The sequence below is a fragment of the Mirounga angustirostris genome, unplaced genomic scaffold, assembly GCF_029215605.1.
Source record: "Mirounga angustirostris isolate CCGP_5_RB_7025 unplaced genomic scaffold, mMirAng1.0.hap1 SCAF_4, whole genome shotgun sequence".
NCBI lineage: Eukaryota > Metazoa > Chordata > Mammalia > Carnivora > Phocidae > Mirounga > Mirounga angustirostris.
Window position 1 is genome coordinate 112,055,730 of NW_026991712.1, and position 19,126 is coordinate 112,074,855.

At 44.5% G+C, this 19,126-nt stretch overlaps 1 protein-coding gene across 1 annotated transcript in view; it reads left to right on the forward strand.

Annotated features, from left to right (window-relative positions):
• Positions 1 to 19,126, forward strand: part of ABCA4 (ATP binding cassette subfamily A member 4) — a 135,190-nt gene that overhangs the window by 34,027 nt on the left and 82,037 nt on the right. The window contains exons 8-11 of the mRNA XM_064588791.1: positions 1,599 to 1,839; positions 2,843 to 2,982; positions 3,632 to 3,748; positions 4,431 to 4,628. Of these exons, the coding sequence (XP_064444861.1) occupies positions 1,599 to 1,839; positions 2,843 to 2,982; positions 3,632 to 3,748; positions 4,431 to 4,628 (696 nt within the window). The remainder of the gene's footprint in view (positions 1 to 1,598; positions 1,840 to 2,842; positions 2,983 to 3,631; positions 3,749 to 4,430; positions 4,629 to 19,126) is intronic.

Below are 19,126 nucleotides of genomic sequence, written 5' to 3' on the forward strand. Positions count from 1 at the left end.
TTAAAAAATTCTTATCAGTATAATGGGGCTGAAAATGATAGAGAACGTGAAAAAAAAGTCCCCAAATCATATCAACACTCCTCAGTCTGTGTGGGAGTTCCAGAAAGTTTCTTGCCTGTCTAGATAGCAAGTGTAAGTGTTGTGAACTAGGTTGTAGCAGATGGCTCCGTTTATATTAACTGATACTAGACCATTTGACCCCAGAACAGCCCCTTCATCTCCAAGTGCTTTGCTTAAATGAGCAACATAATAATGATAATAACCCCTTACAAGACTGTCATGAAACTTACTGTTGTCGAAGCAATTTGAGATTCCAAGTTTATTATTGAAGACTAGACTGTGATTATAGGCATGACTCACAGTGTGGATCCTCCACAGTGCTTGAGTTTCAGAGGGCAAGTGTTGGCATGTGGACAAAGACAGGGATGACAGGTAAACATCACTTATTGAAGTAGGGGAACTGTTTTCAGTCTCACCTGACCGAATCCTAAGGCTTTTTTAAATTCCCGAGTGCCTTTGAAAATTAATAATAAGTGTGTTTGCGGAATAAAAGCAGCACTGTTTTTATTTTGCATATTCCCCTAAAGCAAAGCCAGATGACATATGGGTGCTGAGACCCTGGCAACTCTGGCAACCCGCAACTTAGTTCTCAGCATTACAGATCTACCTTCAAAGGATGAGTCCAGCAAGGGACATGGGAACTCATATGGAGAGGAGAAGACGACCAGCCTCTTCTTAGTTTGGTGCAGAATTTAAAGTGTTCTTCCAGGGGTGCCTGGGTGGCTCAGTCGGTTAAGCACCTGCTTTCGGCTCAGGTCAAGATCCCAGGGTCCTGGGTTTGAACCCTACCTCGGGGAGCCTGCTTCTCCCTCTCCTCCCTGCTGCTGCTCTCTCTTGCTCTCTGTCTCTCTCTCCAATAAATAAATAAGATCTTTTTTAAAAAATAAAAATAAATAAATAAAGTGTTCTTCCAAGAATGAAGACTTCATCTGTCCTATATTTGCTTGGGTCTTAACATACACAGACACACACACACATACATAGAAACTACAAACCACACATTTCAGGGAGATGGAAGAACTCACATTTGGTAAAATTAAGCTAATAAGAAGATAATTTTCCAAATATAAGAAACTAAATTCTAAATTACTTGGCCAAAGAAATTTGCTGTGATCTTGCTTTTCTAGGACAGAGCCATTCCTCCATCATTTTATTTCCCCTTTTTTCCCCAGTATTCCCATCCTGATAACAGAACCCAAGAACTGGCTTACAAAGAAATACTCCCTCCATTTGTCCAAGGACACATTCCCAAGGAATTCAGATAAAGAGGCCTAGAAGGAAGAAGTGATATTAAAATACTTTGAGATTCACTCTTTGTTTATCCTTAAGACTCGTTCTAGTTTCCTTTTAGGCTCTGAGTAGATGCATAGGTTTTTATTTCACAGTTGGATTAAGAATTGCTGAGAATATGCATGTTTTCTTTTAAATGTGGAAGTCAAAGCATATGTGGAGGTCTCCCCATACTTTGGAGCTCTGGAATCACAGTGATTATGATTCTAACTGCCTTAAAATAACCTGAAGCCTTTGCCTTGCCCTAGTTCATCCATCGACCGAGTGTTCAAGACTTGCTGTGGGTGGCCAGGCCTCTCATGCAGACTGGCGGTCCAGAGACCTTCACACAGCTGATGAGCATCCTGTCTGATCTCTTGTGTGGCTACCCAGAGGGAGGAGGCTCTCGAGTGTTCTCCTTCAACTGGTATGAAGACAATAACTATAAGGCCTTCCTAGGGATTGACTCCACAAGGAAGGATCCTATCTATTCTTATGACAAAAGAACAAGTAAGTTTTCTGAGTCATGTATATAAAATGGCATCTCATGTTGGTGAAGCTGATGGTTTAACACTTCCAGGGAAACCCAGTCCTGGGGTTAAGTCGGTCTTGTTGAGGGGCCTTGGGCAGAGAGGCTTCTGCTCCCAGAAAGTCCATTTCCCCTTGTAGGAAATGGGCAGTGCTCCTAAAGAATTCTGGATATGAGCCACGGAAAGAACTGAGACCCACTTGGAAAGGGAACAGAGAGGACATTTCCCACTGATCTGATTGAACTAGGGTTAAGTTCTAGAGGAAGGGAAGAAAGATAAATGAGGAGACAATCCAGAGTTGCAAGCAAATCTCAGGTCAGAAGGGCCCTGGCAAGTAAACACGGCTGCGGGATGTTTTTACAAACACAGTGCAGTGAAAATCTGTGTGTGCAGTGCTGAGTTACATTCCAAATGGCAAGTCCCTGGCAAGCCATCTTTCCCACCTTTTATTATTTTGGGAGGGGGAGGCTTCTGTGGGGTAAAGGAAGGTGGGGTGGGGAAGAAATGCAACTGGGTGACCTTTGAGTTAAAAACTGAAAAGAGGCAGCAAGGAACGCACCAAAATTAGTTGGGCCCTAAAATAGCCCACATGACAAAGAAATTAAGTAGCTATGTGAAGGGAAATTATGGAGGCTAAAGCAGAGATTCCAAGGGGAGGCCTTGTTTGGCCTCTTGTCCCTTTCATGTGAGAATGGCAGTAATCCCAGGCAGGCTTCAGAGCCTCCTTCTAAAGCAGAATAAACCACAGGGCAAGCCCCATTCTTTGTTTCTCTGATGAGGCCCTTATTGAGATGCACTGTGGCATTTTGTTACTTACTAATGATGAGCTTGTTATTGGTGGGGTACAGCCTATTAATGTAGGTTATTTGTCAAATCCTCCAGCATCGAGTTGAATGAGACCTGTGATTTGAACACACTAATGACTATGTTTAGCTCTGAGCAACGGGGAGTTTCTATAAAATCTGCCCCTTCTTTCCTGGCAGCGACCTTTTGTAATGCACTGATCCAGAGCCTGGAGTCAAACCCTCTCACCAAAATTGCCTGGAGGGCAGCAAAGCCTTTGCTGATGGGAAAAATCCTCTTTACTCCAGATTCTCCAGCAACACGCAAAATACTGCAGAATGTAAGGTCCCAGCTGGTCTTGTCCATTTTACCTTAGACCTCCCAGAAGAATGAGAGTGAGCAAGCGAGCGAGAGAGAGAGCACTAGCTCAGGAGCACGCGCCTGCTTGAGCTCTCGTAGTCTCCTGGTAGCGAGCCTTACGTTTATTTTTTGCTTAGAGGAGTCTAGGGTTCCTCCCCCATCCACAGTCATCATTGGAATGCTTTGTGCCCTTGTCCCTGCCTGGGCCCTCCCTTCTCTACAAAACCTACGATGAGGTTTTCTTCCCCAGCACCAGAATTTTTTCCCTAATGGAAGGGCTCACAGTTCTCTGAATCCTGGCTCCCCGGAAGAGACAAAGGCAGGAAGGGAGAAGAGCATTTCCTTACAGGGAGTCCAGATCTAGTTTTAATGAGGCTCTGGGACAATGACATCGTCAGTATTACATGTGTCTCTGAGATATTAAGAAACTAGATTCTGGCAGTGTGGATGCTAGGAAACTGCAGATTGTTCTGGGAAATATCAGTAGACTGGGAAGTAAAGACACTTCCTTGAAAAGCCTTTCCTAAACACTGCGGGTTTATGACAGGAGCAGGGAAGGTACAATCAAAAGTTCTCTCTCACATTTTTCCTCCCTGTTCTTGTCTCTATCTGTCTCTGTCTGGTTTTAGGCCAACTCAACTTTTGAAGAGCTGGAGCGCCTTAGGAAGTTGGTCAAAGCCTGGGAAGAAGTAGGCCCCCAGATCTGGTACTTCTTTGACAAGAGCACACGGATGGCCACAATCAGAGTACGGATGGCAGGGGGAGGGGGAGAGAAGGGCCAAGAAAATTCCATAAATTTCCTTTTCTCAGTAAAGGGTTGATCTGCTGGAGTTGGATCAAAATATAATAAGCAGGGGCCAAAGGCACTAGTTCTGAGAGCTGTCCCCAAGTGGAGTCACTGACTTTGGGTGGGAAGTGTTTCTTGAATTCTGGGAGAAATTAAAAATTGATCAATGGCTTCCTGAAGTTTCTTGCTTTTTTGAATTCACTTGAGGGCCTCAGATTCAAAGGGACATCTCCCCAGGCGGCCAGCTCTGTAACTGCAAAGGTGGTTGAGTATGTCTGTCTGCTGTCATTTCCAGCTTTGCAAAGCCAGGAGATCAGAGTCTTATATAGCAGGGATAATTAAAAGAGAACAACAACAAAAAAAAAGTTAAAAAAAAAAAAGAAAAGAAAGCTTCCTATATTACCATTTTCCCTGTCCTTCTTTCCCAACCCCCAACATTCACATTTTCCTTCTATAGAGACCTGTGTATTCAGGGGAAATGGGATATAGATAGGCATGCCTTATCATGGAAAAAAACCCACTAGATTTTTAGGGAGGCTTAATGTGTATCCCTTTTCATTAAAAATTGGAAATGGCCTGAAAACAAGACCAGAGATCCTGTGGAATTTCTAAATACTGTGACTGTATTGCTTCCTCCCAAGGACACCCTGGAGAACCCAACAGTGAAAGCCTTTTTGAATAGTCAGCTTGGTGAGGAAGGTATCACTGCAGAAGCCGTGCTGAACTTCCTGGATAGGGGTCCTCGAGAGAGCCAGGCCAATGACGTGGCCAACTTCAACTGGAGGGATGTATTTAACATCACGGATCGCACCCTGCGCCTAGCTAGCAAATACCTGGAGGTGAGGCATCTCCTTTTCCCCACTGATGAACCAGGAATTCTCACAGCTCCCAAACAGAAGTGGATCCTGTTCCCTAATAGCTTATCCACACGTAAAACAGTTCCCTTTTCCCATGTCCACCCTCCTCATGGCTCCCTGACTCCTCCTGGGCTGCTCCTCCTCCCTTGTAGCCTGTGAAGTAGTTTTGTCTGTCCTCCGCCCTCACTAGTGTGCCATAGATTCGATCATCATTGGCCAGAAACTGCAAGTTCTCAGGTCCCACTGTTTGCTAGAAACTCTCACCCCACAGCTTCTACAGGCGTATCATGCTCAATGTAGCTCAAAATAGATTTGTGTTCTCCTCCCCCATAGAACCTGTCTTCCTGAGGCATTTCCTACCCTGATCCCCAAATTATCAAGCCAGAGATTTGGGGGTCATCCTTGGTTACCTTTCTTCCTCACCTTCCACACAACAGCTGTTATTTATTGAGGGTTTCTTTGTGCCAAGGACTGCGCTCAGTGCTTTCCTACACAGTAACTCATTTCATCCTTGCCAGAGCTCCTCCATTAAGTGGTGCACTGTTATCATTCTTATTTTAACAGATGCAGAAGCTGAGGCTTAAAGAGGTTAAATAAGATCCCATTCCATAGCTGTTATGTGTAGCAGATCACATCCAGATCTGGGTGTGCCTGAATTCAGAGCCTGCCCTTCTGACCCCTCTGCTGCCTCTTTCATGTCCGGTCACTGAGGACAATTGTGCACCAGTTCCAACACATGATGGTTTTTCCCACACCACCAAGAGCTTCTTCAACACCAGCTGGGTGTCCTGCAGTTCAACTCAATGCTGATGCTACCTGGAGATAACGTCAGGTCCCCTAGGTTAAGGACTCAGTCCCATGACACTGGTGCCCACCCCCAGTTCAGACACCACCCCCACTTCTGCCCACAGGTTTAGATGGCAGGTTCCCATGACCCCTTCTTGGATTCAATTAATTTGCTAGAGTGCCTCACAGGACTCAGAAACATTTTATGCATTAGATCACTGGTTTATTTTGAAAGGATATAACTCAGGAGCAGCCAAATGGAAGAGATATATAGGGCAAGGGATGAGAAAAGGGTGTGGAGCTTCTGTGTCCTGTCTGGACACACCACTCTCCCCAAATCTCCACATGTTCACCAACCTGGAAGCTCTCCAAACCCCATCCTTCTGAGTTTTCATGAAGGCTTCATTACTTAGGCATGGCTGATTAAACCACGGCCATCAGTGACTGAACTCAGCTTCCAGCCCACTCCCCACCCCTCCCCTCCAACCCTATAATCACATGGTTGGCCCCTCTGGCAACCAGTCCTCATCCTTAGGTGAGGTCCAAAAGTCACCTCATGAACATAACAAAACACACCTTAATGGTGTTCATCACTTAGGAAATTCTAAGGGTTTTAGGAGCTCTACCAGAAACAGACAAAGACCAAATCCATGTGTCTTACTATAAATCATAGTATCACACTGAGCTTTGTCTATCTCCTAGATATGTGTCAACTCCACCTCTTGCTTTTCAGGCTCTCTGAGTTCTGGAAGCGTTGTCATCTCTCTGCCAGCCTGTTCCAGTGGCTTCCTCCCTGGGCTCCAGGGTCCCATCTCTGTTGGCTCAGGCCTCTCTCCCCACTGCCACCAGAGCTGCATTTCAAACATGCATCTGCTGTCATCACTCTCATGCTTAAAATCTCACTGAGTTGGTCCCCAGGGAACACAAGTGCCTTCCACACCTGCCACAGCCCGCCTGCCCAGCCGGCACTCACTCGCACATCTGCTGCCCTGCCCCACCGGCCCTCTTGCCACCCTCAGACATACCCTGACCGCTCATGACTTTGCCCTTTGCAAATGCTGCCACTGATTACAGCTTCCTTGCTTAAACAAAAAAGAGAATTCATTGGTTGACCTAACCTGGAAGTTCCGGGGATCTAAGGACTGAATGCTGCCATGAGACCCTTGTGCCTTTCCATCTCATGGTTGTGCTTGCTTCTGCCCAGCTTCAATCTCAGCAAGGCCCTCTCCATTTGGTGGTGTATCAGCTGCTCACAGCCCTTGGTGGTCAGCTTTACCCCCAGAAAGTCTGCAGAAAGAGGGAGTGGCTTTCCCATAGTATAGGCAATACTCCCAGACAGTTTTCTGATTGGCCTGGCTCTACCTATCTCTGAGTCTCCGGGGGGATCATGTACTATGATAGGGAGGTGTGGGTCATCGCCCACCATGAGGTCAGGAAAGCAAAGTTAGCTTAATCTGAATCTCAGGGACTGGGCAGGATTACTGTGAAGTGGGGGAAGCTGTTTCCCCCAAAAGAAGAAACATAAGACAGAAAAGCCTGAAATGACTTTTCCTTCCCCATCTGTTGAGCTTCCATTCATTCGTCCTTTGAGACTCAGCTCTCAAATGTCACTTCTGCTTTTACCATAAGTTTAGCCATTCACTCCTCTGAGCTTTCTCTACCACATGTGTCCCCATCCCTGGCCATGTCACCACCATCCACCTGCTGTGGTTATAACACAGGCAGGGCTCTGGGAGGGGGTGTGGATGGGAGAGAAGAGCTCTACTGAATGGAGTTCAGTGGTTCTCACAGTGTTTTTGTTAGGTACATCAGGAGTAAAGAGTATCTCTTGTCTTTTGTTTGACTTGACATTTGCTTGGTGACATAAAGGTCTCATTTCTTGTAGGATTATTTTTTCCATGTAGCTTGTGCTTCATGTAGTGCCAGGCACCCAACAGGTACTTAATATATACCAACTGCTTAGATGGATAAGAATTCAGTTTCTAGGGACGCCTGGGTGGCTCAGTCGGTTAAGCGTCTGCCTTCGGCTCAGGTCGTGATCCCAGGGTCCTGGGGTCGAGTCCCGCATCGGGCTCCTTGCTCCGCGGGGAACCTGCTTCTCCCTCTGCCTCTGTCTCTCACAAATAAATAAATAAAATCTTAAAAAAAAAAGAATTCAGTTTCTAGAACCAGACTGCCTGGGTTCAAATCTCTGCTTGTGCTTCAGTTTCTGAATCTGTAAAATGGAGATATTAATAGTACTTACCTAATAGACTTGATTAACTGAGTTAATTCATGCAAAGTATTTGCATGACCAATGCCTGGAATATAGTAAGCACTTTAATACTGACTTATTAACAAAATACAGACCAACCAAAAATACTGCTTAAGAGGAGGACAATGACATTAGTGAAATCAGACCCAGCCACTGAGCTGTTCCTGATGCCCCTCAAGGGATTATGAGCTGCTAATTACATCCTGCCTCAGCCACCAGGATTCCAAGGGCCTTGCAATCCCATTAACCGAGCTAAGTGCTCCTAAGCAAAGGCCATGGTGGCCACCGGTCAGTGGTCTCCCGCAGGGGTTCCTAAGAGGGGTTTTGATGGAGGCAGAAGCCCAGCAGGTGATTATGATGAGGTTTCTGGTCTTCCTGCTCTTGTAGAGGTCAGAGGGGGGAGGAAACCAAGGGGGTACTGAACTGAAAGGTGAATGTAGGAGGGGGAAATGTGCAGTGAGGAAGAAACCAATCATTGCAATTGGTCCTGGAATGTTCTGCTTTTATTCTTGTGCTTCGGGAAGTCTGGAATAGCCTTGGAGACCCTCCAGCTCCCATCCTGTGGACTGCTCAATAGCAGACTGGGAGGAAAACTCTTCCCCGGTGGCTCTAAGTGTCTCTCCAGGACAGGGCAGCAAGTATGTTCCTTCACAGGCTTAAGACCTGACTGAAGCTCTCCTTTTCAGGAATATGCCTTGGACTAAAGAGGATTAAGAGCTTCCTCCTGGGTCAGTCTTGTTACCTACTTCCCTGCCTATTCCAAGAAAGAAAAAAGAATCATTTCAGGACAGTTAAAGCAAAAACAGTCTTTTAAACGAAAATTATGTTGATCTAGGTCAATGTGGCACTCATATGTGATATTGAACAGTAACAGAAGCTCTGAGAACCAAGAGCAAAGACCTTTAAGCCTTTGTCTTTATAGGAAAAGGGAATGATTCAATAGGTTTTCTCTTCAACTAATAGAAAAGCTAAATCCCCTTCCTTTCGGGCGCCTGGGTGGCTCAGTTGGTTGAGCGACTGCCTTCGGCTCAGGTCATGATCCTGGAGTCCCAGGATCGAGTCCCGCATCGGGCTCCCTGCTCGGCGGGGGGTCTGCTTCTCCCTCTGACCCTCTTCCCGCTCGTGCTCTCTGTCTCTCATTCTCTCTCTCTCAAATAAATAAAATCTTTAAAAAATAAAATAAAATAAATAAATCCCCTTCCTTTCTACTTGAATGAGGCCTTAGTTACTGGACATTCCATTAAGTAGCCTGGAGAGTTCCCATTCCCCTGGAGCCACCTTGCTGGGTCACTTACAGGCCATGGTAGGCCACTGAGTATAAAACCTTCTCACCTGTGCAGTGAGGACAAATGGGCCTGAATCTCTGCTTCTTATGGACTATGTCACTCTAAGAAATTCACTTCACCTGCTAAAACTCAATTTTCTTATTGGTAAAATCCAGATAACACAACAGACCCCATAGAGTTGTTGTCAGGACAAAATGAGAGAAGTGTGCAGAGCACACACTTCATGCCATTGATAGTTAGGCATGTGTAAATTCTCAGCCTTGGGTTCTTGGCTGTTAGGTGGGGATGGTAATACCCTCCTTTCCAGGTGGCTGTGAAGGTGAACTGGGAGAGGGCTGGACGCATAGTAGAGATGCTCCATGCATGGCAGTTCTTCCCCTGAACCACATGAGTGTCTTCCCCTGAACCATAGACTAAGTAAAGTCTTTCTCAGATTGAAAAACTGTGTAAACATTAACCAGAGACTATGAAACTATTCTCTATATTAGCCTTAGTGAATTGGCTTAGAATCAGGACTGCCAGACCATTCCTAAAAAGACCCAGCAGGATGGCCCTGCCCTGGGTGCCATTTTGTAACTTCTGTGAACAATGGTCTAGAAATTTTGCTATCCTCAGAGCACCAACTCAACAAGGGGCTTCTATAATTTCATTCATTCCATAATCACATTCTGTCTTTCCCCCGATCCCTTGCCCTTAGCAGGGAACAATAAAGAAATGAACAAAAGGCAGCCCTCCTACTGAGAAGGTGGGCAGTGGGCTAGGGAAAGCAGTAATGGTATTTGGGGAGCCCCACATTTCTAACATGTGGAGAGATTCATTTCTGCAGGCATTCAGATCATCCTCTTCCCCAAATTTAAGGAGACTGAAGGCAAGTGAGTCTTCACATAGGTTAATCTCAAACTGGTATATGTATACTTTTATAGCCATAATTTATGTGTCTTATCCACATATATTTTTCTTCTTGAGAAAAAAAATAGAAAAATTAACAAATTATCCCTCTGATTACCCTTTAGTTAAAACAAACATACACACCCCTCCCCTTTGATTTCTTTGTTCAGTGAAAGGTTAGGCCTGGCACAGATGGAATACTATTTAGAGTTCAGAATGTATTTAAGTTACATTGTATATTTGAATTTCAGGTCTTGAATTTCACATCAGGAAGCTACATTTAGCCAAATTTCAATATGAAAATACCTCTGATCCAGGCATAAAATTGTACTTTAACCAGTCACAACTACCCTTCCCTAAGTCTTGAAAAAACATGTATTCATTAACTGTTTTAGCCTCTGCTGTCTTCATAGTCAATATATGTGCGTAGCCAATATTTATTATCTTCATGGTGATTATCTTGTTAATAAATTAGCAGTAGTGGGATTTTTTGGATTCATTTTCCTCTGTACCTTGCATGCTCCTGGCAATATGCCACCACCACCCAACCAGAATGTGCTCAAGGAGTATAATTTTCAGGCTGGCCTAAGAAAAAATAGGATTAGGAAGATAAAGCCACTGATCATGTAATATCTTTAGAGTCAGATATATAGATATTTATGGACTATCTACAGCTTTCTTCTGTTGATTTCATTGGCTCCAGATATGCATTGGGAAGTTAGAAATCAGAGGAGAGGTAGAAAGAGTGCAGAAGTCTACACCACAAGAGCAGTGTTATTTCAAGGGCCATGAACTGGCTCATAAGCAGTGACCTTATTTTGTGCCTCTCGTCTCTCAGAAGAATAGAATGGAACTGAGACAGGAGAATGCAGGTGAGGGGTGGGCTGGGGTCATGGGTGGAGGGAAGGCATATCACTTCCCTTGTATCTGAGGCTTACGTGCCCTTTCATGCAACCCTCTTAATTGACTGCCTGTAGGCATAATTGTTTTCATTTTACAGAATTAAAAATGGAGCCTCAAAGAAGTTGACTAACTCGCTTAACAGCACGGCAGATAAGTGGGGGATCCAGAATTGGAATCCAGACCTGTTTGGCTCAAATGAGGCCCCTCCTGTAATATGAGGGGCACATTAGTGGAGGCTCAGTATGTATTATTTGGATAAATTATATAATGAGTTGGATGAAGACAGCAATTATTTTGTAATACTCTGAATAACAGACACTATTCTGATTGGGTCTTCTCTGCATGGAAATAACTAGATTTAGAGTAGGAAACCAAAAAAATTTTAGCTGATTTGGTTATTCATATATTCGCATGCATTGAACTATCTACATCTGAATAAACACAAGTAATCCTGACCCCTAGAAGCTCACATTTTATTGGGAGAGATAAGCATGTTATTAAATAATGCCATATTAATGGTCTCTCAAAGGGCTATTAGAACAATAATTCAATCTGATGGAGTAGAAACAAATTGCACAAATCCAAATTCAAGTGTCACACATCCTCCAAGAACTGTCAGTTCCTCCTCCAAATTATCTCTGAAATCTCTGCTTCCTCTTCCTCTCCATGTATGGCCTCTTTACAGAGTCTGTACCATCTCTCCTAGCTGGTCACTGGACCTCCATTCTCTGCTGCTTCTGCTCAGCTCCCACATTGCCTCCAGTGGGATCTTTCTAAAACCCACCTCGCCATGACATTCCTGCTTAAAGCTCCTTAGTGATGCCTGATTGCTGTAAAGGTGAAGTCACTCCCAGTCTAGCCCCTTCACGGGTCTTCCATATTGTGTGGGATGGCATGCTGCCCCAGGCCTCCCACCTGTGCAGGTAGATTCCTTGCCTCCTGCACCCTCTGGCTCCCCTTCAGGACTCAGCTCCTGTGTTTCAGGCCTTCTTCTACACACCATATTCATAGCCCTTGATAATTATTTGTTCATACGTCTCCCTACCCCCATAGACCTGAGCCACTTAAGGGCTGAAACTCTGTCTTATTTATCTTTTGATTTCCCATTTTATGTTAGTAGAGCTGCAGTGACATAAAGTAGACACCCATGCATGCCAAATTAAAACTGAAAATACATTTATGCTGGGTCTTAAAGACTGAACTTGCTGGCTAAACAAGGCAGAAAGACAGTTTCAGACAGAAGGAAGAGCATAAGACCAGTGCAGAGGTGTGGCTGTAGCATCAGGGGAGTAGGTGGTAGGTGGGGGTGGGGAGGAGCAGTAGGGTCAGGAGATGTGACTAGAAAGGTCAGCTTTACCCTGCAGGCTATGAGACGCCATCTGCAGCACTCACTTAATGGGTTCTGTGATTTGGGGCAATAGTGCTGTTCTACCGCCTGAAAAATGAGGGCGACATCTTGTGCGGCAGTTTGGGGAGTGTTCACCGCTATGGTGGAACTGGCTATTTGCAACCAGAATGTGCTTTCATTGGTCAGTGTCTGACTCTGTTGATTATGAAATACCCTTAATATAGTGACACTGACCTCCCAGAGTTGGTGGAATGATTTAACCAGAAAGCTTTGAGAGCTAGCGTCTTTTGCAGTTACCAGCCAGGTTATTGTGTCTTCCCTCGGACCCAATTAGGTAAGAAGCTTTACCTGGTGGCTTTGCCGAATGTGCATCTTGGCACCCCAACTTGACTTTTTGTTTCATTATTTATTTATTTTAGAAACAGACATATTTTAACAGCTGTGCATTTCCTGTCCCTTTGTTTTCCAGTCGTGGTGCATTTCCTCACTCTTTGTGGTAGAAGGTTTCAGATGTCTGTTTCACAGTGCCTAGTGTGTTAGATAAAATTTATGGTGGTGCCTTTGGCCTCTGTCTCACCATCCCAACCAACTCAAACAGCCCAAAGCTATTTAATTTAGTGGCTTTTTCCATGTGGTGGGAAATGAATCTTGAGTGTTAGAGCCTAGATCTGCCAGGAAATTCATTCTGGGATGTTTGCCCACATCCATTGGCATTTTTCAAAAGGAACCCCAGGTGTCTACATTAACACCAGCAGGACCACTTCAGGCCTCCATGGGCATTCATCAGCTGCTTTGTTCTCAGCCTAAGTATGGAAGTTAAAGATGTAAGAGGCAGGACTGTAGAGCTAACATCTCTAAGGGTGCAGCCCCTCCCTTGTCCCTGGACTCACCCCTGACACGTCCTGGGTGGATTAGTCAGAATATGTCAGCACAGGGTACCATTCCCCTTTGATTATCAAGTTCAAACAAAAAGGGAGATTCTTTCTTTCTTTGCCTCCACTGGGCAATGTTTTCCACTTAATATATAATTTAATTCATCTATTACTTAATGTGTTTGAATTTGGAGTCTGGCAGGTCAGAGTTGAGAAAGGAAGCCTGCTGCTACCGCAGCTTCTCCTCCCAAGGTGGTGTTTGATTTAGCGGTGTAAACAAATGACTGCATTCTCAAGAGGTCTTGAGCACAGCTGCCTGCCCTGGAGAGAGCTCGAACCTCTTCCGCTGGGGTGAACTCTGCTTCCTGGGGAGTATCAGCAAAACAACTGACAAGGAAATGTAGGACTTGTGTGGACTTCAAATAGCAGTGGCCCTGCCACCGGTGTTTGGCTACAGCAGTTGGGAAATGAGGGGAACAGGGAAATCTCTCTTTTTTCTGCCCTTTGCTAGCATAGGGCATTGTAATGGTTCTCTTTCAGATTCTGAACTCTGGTTGCAAAATTTGCCCAGAATTTGCCTCTGAGGCCATAAGACACTATCTTTTTATTCACTGAAGGTGCCCTTTGAATTTTTTCTCATTGGCAGTGCTATCTTTATGTTGAGCCCCCTAAACTAGCCTTCTTATCTACCTACATTATTCTTCCCTAACATCCATGACCATACAGTTTCTCTTTGTGTAGAACCGTACAGCTTTTATAGATTGACTCCATGGCACCAGCCTTGTTAGAACCTACTGTGTTTTCACTTGTAAGCTAATCATACCAGACCAAATATGTCAAAATCCATAACCCAGGATATGGGTTTAGTCATTCATCTTTGCCTCCCAAACACACTCATGCACATACATAAATATACATGACTGTTAGCCAAGATTTTAACTTCAGGGACCAGAGCAAGTACCCCACAGAGAATGAGGCCACTTTCTCTGAGGGAGGTGACCTCCCCATGAGAATGCAAGGGTACATCATGAGTCATACCTCAGAGGATGACCCAGGAACTTCTGAGTTATGTCCAAAGCAGCTTCCATAATTGCTGTGCCTTTACTTCAGGGAGATTTGGTGAGGATGGCATTCTGGATGATCTTCATAAGCCCTTCCTCTGGGTAGATTTGTCTGACTTTCACTTAATGGCCAATCAGCAGCTAGGGAACACCAGTGATTTAGGACTCACCCCCATCCCTCACCCCCATCCCTATCCCTATTGTCCAGGTGGGACATGGGGCTTTGACTTCAGTCTATAGCGTTGTTCTAACCAGCTGAGATGCTGTAGATCAGCTTGGGATCAGCCATATTATTTAAAGAAAGTAACTGCCTTCCTCCCAGACAGCTGTCACAAATGAAAGGTAACCTGGCAGGGCTTAAAAGCCATTAGACCCTGTTGACTTTAAAGATATTTTGCAAAAACAGTAATAAAAATGGTATTTACCAAGTTCTCATTATTTGTGAGACAGTTTAATATCCTCCAGAGGAAGGTTGCCTTGTTATGCCTCCTCAGCAAGCTTGGAGTGATCACTGTAATTGGCCTCATAAAGTGGTGGTGAGGGCTCAAGGGTTCATACGAGCAGAGCACTTGGGCCAGTTTGGGTGCATAGTGAGCACCAGCTTTTATTCTTACCGGGAGGCACTGGCTGGCCCTTCTCAAACACTGTCATGTGATCCTTAGAACACACCTACGAGGTAGCATGTATCTTAGTTTTGCAGATAGGGAAACAGACCATACAGTTAGAAAACAGCAGAGTGGGGATGGCATTCAGGGCTGTCTGTCTCTTCAACAGTACTCCATACCACTTTCCAAGATGGGGAAAATATCCCAACTTTGAAAATGGGTCAGATGTTTCAGGATAGAAATGAGTGTTTGAGAACCTTTTAAGTTTTGTTTTTTTCACAGAGTATCAGGGTACCAATCTAGGGGGACACAACAGGAAACATGACTGTGAATCAGCTGCCTGATAAAACAGCCAGGATGGAGCCCACGTCATTGTGGGGCTCCACAATGTCATTGAAAACATCAGCTGCTTATTCCAGTATGGATTTCCCTTTAAGACATGAAAGGAGAGTTCAAAGAGCTCGATGGCTCAGAAAGCTAAATTATTAAAATACATTTGTTTTTATTAACTTTTTTGCTTCAGTGAGAATTATACTCTCATTAACATTCTACCAAAAACTCACTTTTCACTAATTATTCCTAGTTTATCCTCTGAATCCAAGGTGCACAGGAATTATGTTCAAAATATGGTAGTAAAGCTGTATTTCTTACAGCAATCAAGACTTCTAAATTTAAATCAATTCAATTCAGTAAACACTCATTGAGTCCTTTTCATGAGAAAATGCTCTTCCAGAGACCACAATGAACTAGAATGGCCCCTGACCTCCAGGAACTTACTGTCTCTAGAGCTGTGGTGACCTGCACAGTAACCAGGGACCATGTGTGGCTATTTAAATATTGATTAGAAAAATTCAGTGCCTCAGATGCACTAGATACATTTCAAGTGTTCGACAGCTGTTTTGGGTCACTGGTTACCATATTGGATAGGGCAGATCTAGAACATTTCCACCATGCAGAAGGATCTGCTGGACACTGCTGCTCTACTGGACGGGGCAAGCGATCTTCCTGTTCAGGAATTCCGTTGCTCTGACTTTGTGGTTGGAGTGTGGCTTACTCTTAGAGTAACATGGGGAAACAGCACCACCCTTCAGACTTGACATTTGAAGACATGGATTCAGATTCTGCTCCTGACCTATATTGACCTTGGGCAAGGCCCTTTGTCCCTCTGATGCCAGTTTCCTTACCAGTAAAGCAAGGACATCAGATCACAAAACCTCTCTGACTCCTGTCCAAATGCTCTGTGATGCTTAGTGAATTGATAGAATATTCTGTGTGTGTGTCATAATGTACCACAGCTAAAAGAAACTACGAAGAAGAATTTCCATCTCCAAAATAATTTTTTCATTTTAGAAATTTAATTTCAAATTCAATTTAATTTAAATTCAAATTCAATACTAAAATTCTATATATGCAGACCTAAACTTGCTAAACTGATTTATTTATTTATTTATTTTAAGATTTTATTTTTAAGTAATCTCTACACCCAACACGGGGCTTGAACTCATAACCCCAAGATCAAGAGTCCCATGCTCCATCGACTGAGCCAGCCAGGTGCTCCCAAACTGACTTTTTTTTTAATGAGATTCTTTTATTATTCATTTTCGTAGAACAAGGTTTCCCCAGAGGAAACTTAAACGTGTTTCTTTTACTTTCTTTCTTTTTTTAATGTACTCTAGCAGTTTAGTTTTAATGCTTCCTTGCGCAAGCAGGTTGCCAATTCTCTGTCCCCATAGTGTGCTGTTAAGTACTGACGAATGCTGGGAACCAGGCCCTTGGTCTTCAACTGTGGTGAAAGTCTATATTCCCCACCAAAAAAGATGAAAACCAAAAACCATAAAATAGCAAACCCTATGTTATTCCTAGGAAAAAAATAAACATGTATTAAGGACTTCCGGTGTCATGAGGTACTTAAGTCCTTTATCTCATTAAAGGACTGACCAGTGTTAGGCTAGGTGATGCCTGTTTGCAAAAGAAGAGCTGGGTAAAGAGAATTTCTTATTTTTCTTAATTCTATGGAATGTGACTACACTTACTGGTATTTTTTAAAGAAATTCCACTTCCATTTAAAATACCTATCTTCTTAGTATGGTGTCACTTAAGCCTTGGCCCTCTGTATTTTCTCATTACCTGTGTTCCTCTTTCCCATATTAGCTGGAACACTAACGGTTTCTTTTGTTTTCTTTCTTTTTGTCTAGAAGACTGAGAACATTACATGGGACCTGTTCCCAGGATATGGAGCCTGAGGTGGGACAGTTTAGTTCAGAAGGCCCAAAGAGGGTGGGTTGGCAGTCCTTTTTGTTCAGATCCAGCTCCTCAGCACAGTGAGGCTTCTGGCTCACCCTCTGAGGTTGCCTGAGGGGGACTTAGCAGTGAGGGGGTGGGTGAAGGAATTGGGCTTGCTTGCTTCTTACCAGGTCAGCGGGAGCTCGGTCCTCTGATCACCTCCTTATGACCTGCCCACCTTCCTTGCTTCTCTGCTTCTCCTGGTATGAGTTGTGGGATCAAATGAACTAGAGTTTGACCCCTACTCCACCACTTTGGGGAAATGACTCAGCCTCTTGGGGCCTGAGTTCCCTGGGCTGCAAAGGGAGGATAAATAATAACTGTACTCTCCTACTCTACAGGACAGTTGGGAGCACGTGGAGGGCAGTGGAGCAGGCTGGACCCATGGCTCCTGGTATGGGGGGAGAAGTCTGGGCCTCTGAAAAGTGGGAAGGGAATCCAGGGCCAGCCACTTGCTAGCTGTATGACCTCTGGCAGGTCTCCTAGAGTTCAGTTTCCTCTTCAGTAAACTGAGGATTCCAGGTAACTCACAGGTTCTGTGTGAGATAATGTGTTCCTTTAAGCCTGTGTTACAACAGTCTTCTAACCAAGCTTCCTGCTTCCCCTCTTGCCCCCACCAGTGATTGGAAACACAATTGGATCTCACATGTCCTACCCTTGCTTAAAACCCTCCACTGGTTTCTTAGGGCCCTTTTAGAATTTGCCTGGAAATTTCCTGGTTTTAGCATGGAAAGCCTCGTGTCCTAGGAAGCCCCTTGTTGGTTGATCACACTGCAAGTCCAGCAGGGGCAACTGATGTGGTGCCCAACCACCTTCCTAATGCTCACCTCTCACCGCTCACCTCTAGTTACTTCTACTTCTCCGCACAGTGCAAAGACCTAAGGAGCATTCAACACAATGCTAATGCCCTGGCCCTGCCTTTTGAGAGTCTGATTTCATTGTTAGGAGTGGGCCCTGAGAGTAGGTGTCTTTTTAAGGCTCCCCAGTGGTTCTACACACAGCCAAGGATGGGAACCACGGCTCTCTCCTTACAGGTCTCCAGACATCCCATGTGTTGTTCTCTGTGCAGGAGCTGACCTTCCCCCTTGTCTCTTCCCTTGGCTAATTCCTTCTCATCCTCGTCCTACTCAGGAGTTCCTTCCTTCAGGCAACCCTCCTGCACCCCTCCAGGTAGACTTAGCTACCGATGGGCTCCCAGACTACTCTGGGCTTGCTTTCAACAGAGCCCCATCATTTTGCATTATGATTGTTGGTTTACTCCACACCTCTCCCTCATTAGGTCTAGAGTTTCTTTCCGGAAGAGATTTTATCTTCCCTCCTTGTATCCCTGGAGCCCAGCAGGCTCTGGCACATTACAGGCCTTCAGTAAGTATTGGGTGAACAAATTAATCAAGACAAGGCCATCTGACCTCTTGTGAGTTACATTCTAAGAAAGAAACATTGACACAATAACCCTAGTATATTATAGGAACAAGAGGTTAAGGAAAAACCAGATCCCAGTATAGTCTAATACTTTAACAAATCTATAGATTTCTTGGACAACCCCCAATATTCAAATTAAAAGAAATTCTTAGTTTTACTTTTCTGTACGTAATGATTTTTTTCTCTTCCAGTGGAGAGAAAGAAGATCTATTAGGAAATTCCTCTCCCACCCACATTACCTGTCAGAACTGTGACTGGAAATGATTTCTCTGACTAAATCGTTTTGGCTCTCTGTTATTTTCTTTCTTCCTCCTTGTTCTTCCCTCAGCTGGCCATTATTGTGTGTTTGCGGGGAGGCAGGAAGGTTCACTGCTACAGCTGCTTCTCTCTCTCTCTTTAAAACTCTTTTATCGGCTTGCTTTCTGATCTTCAAAGCAGCCTGTATCCAGTGTGACCCCACTCCCTTGCCTCCCCATGCTGGGGAGTGAGAGCTGGGAGTCTTTTTGTCATTTTGAATACTTGCATATTTGGACAGCCTTGGACGGCCCTCACCAAATCTGCAGGGATGAGAGCAAGTCAGTGTTTGTAAACCCCCTTTACCCCCAAATCTAGACACAGTGACAGATTGACACCAGACTCCACAGTTAAGCAAACAGAAAGTTTCTAGATCTCCTTACATTTGACTCATCCCCCGGGGGCAGAAGCCCTTATCCCCTGCCCTTTTTTTGCAGCTGAGTCTTTGCCGTTAGTGTTCTTCACATGCTCTCAACCT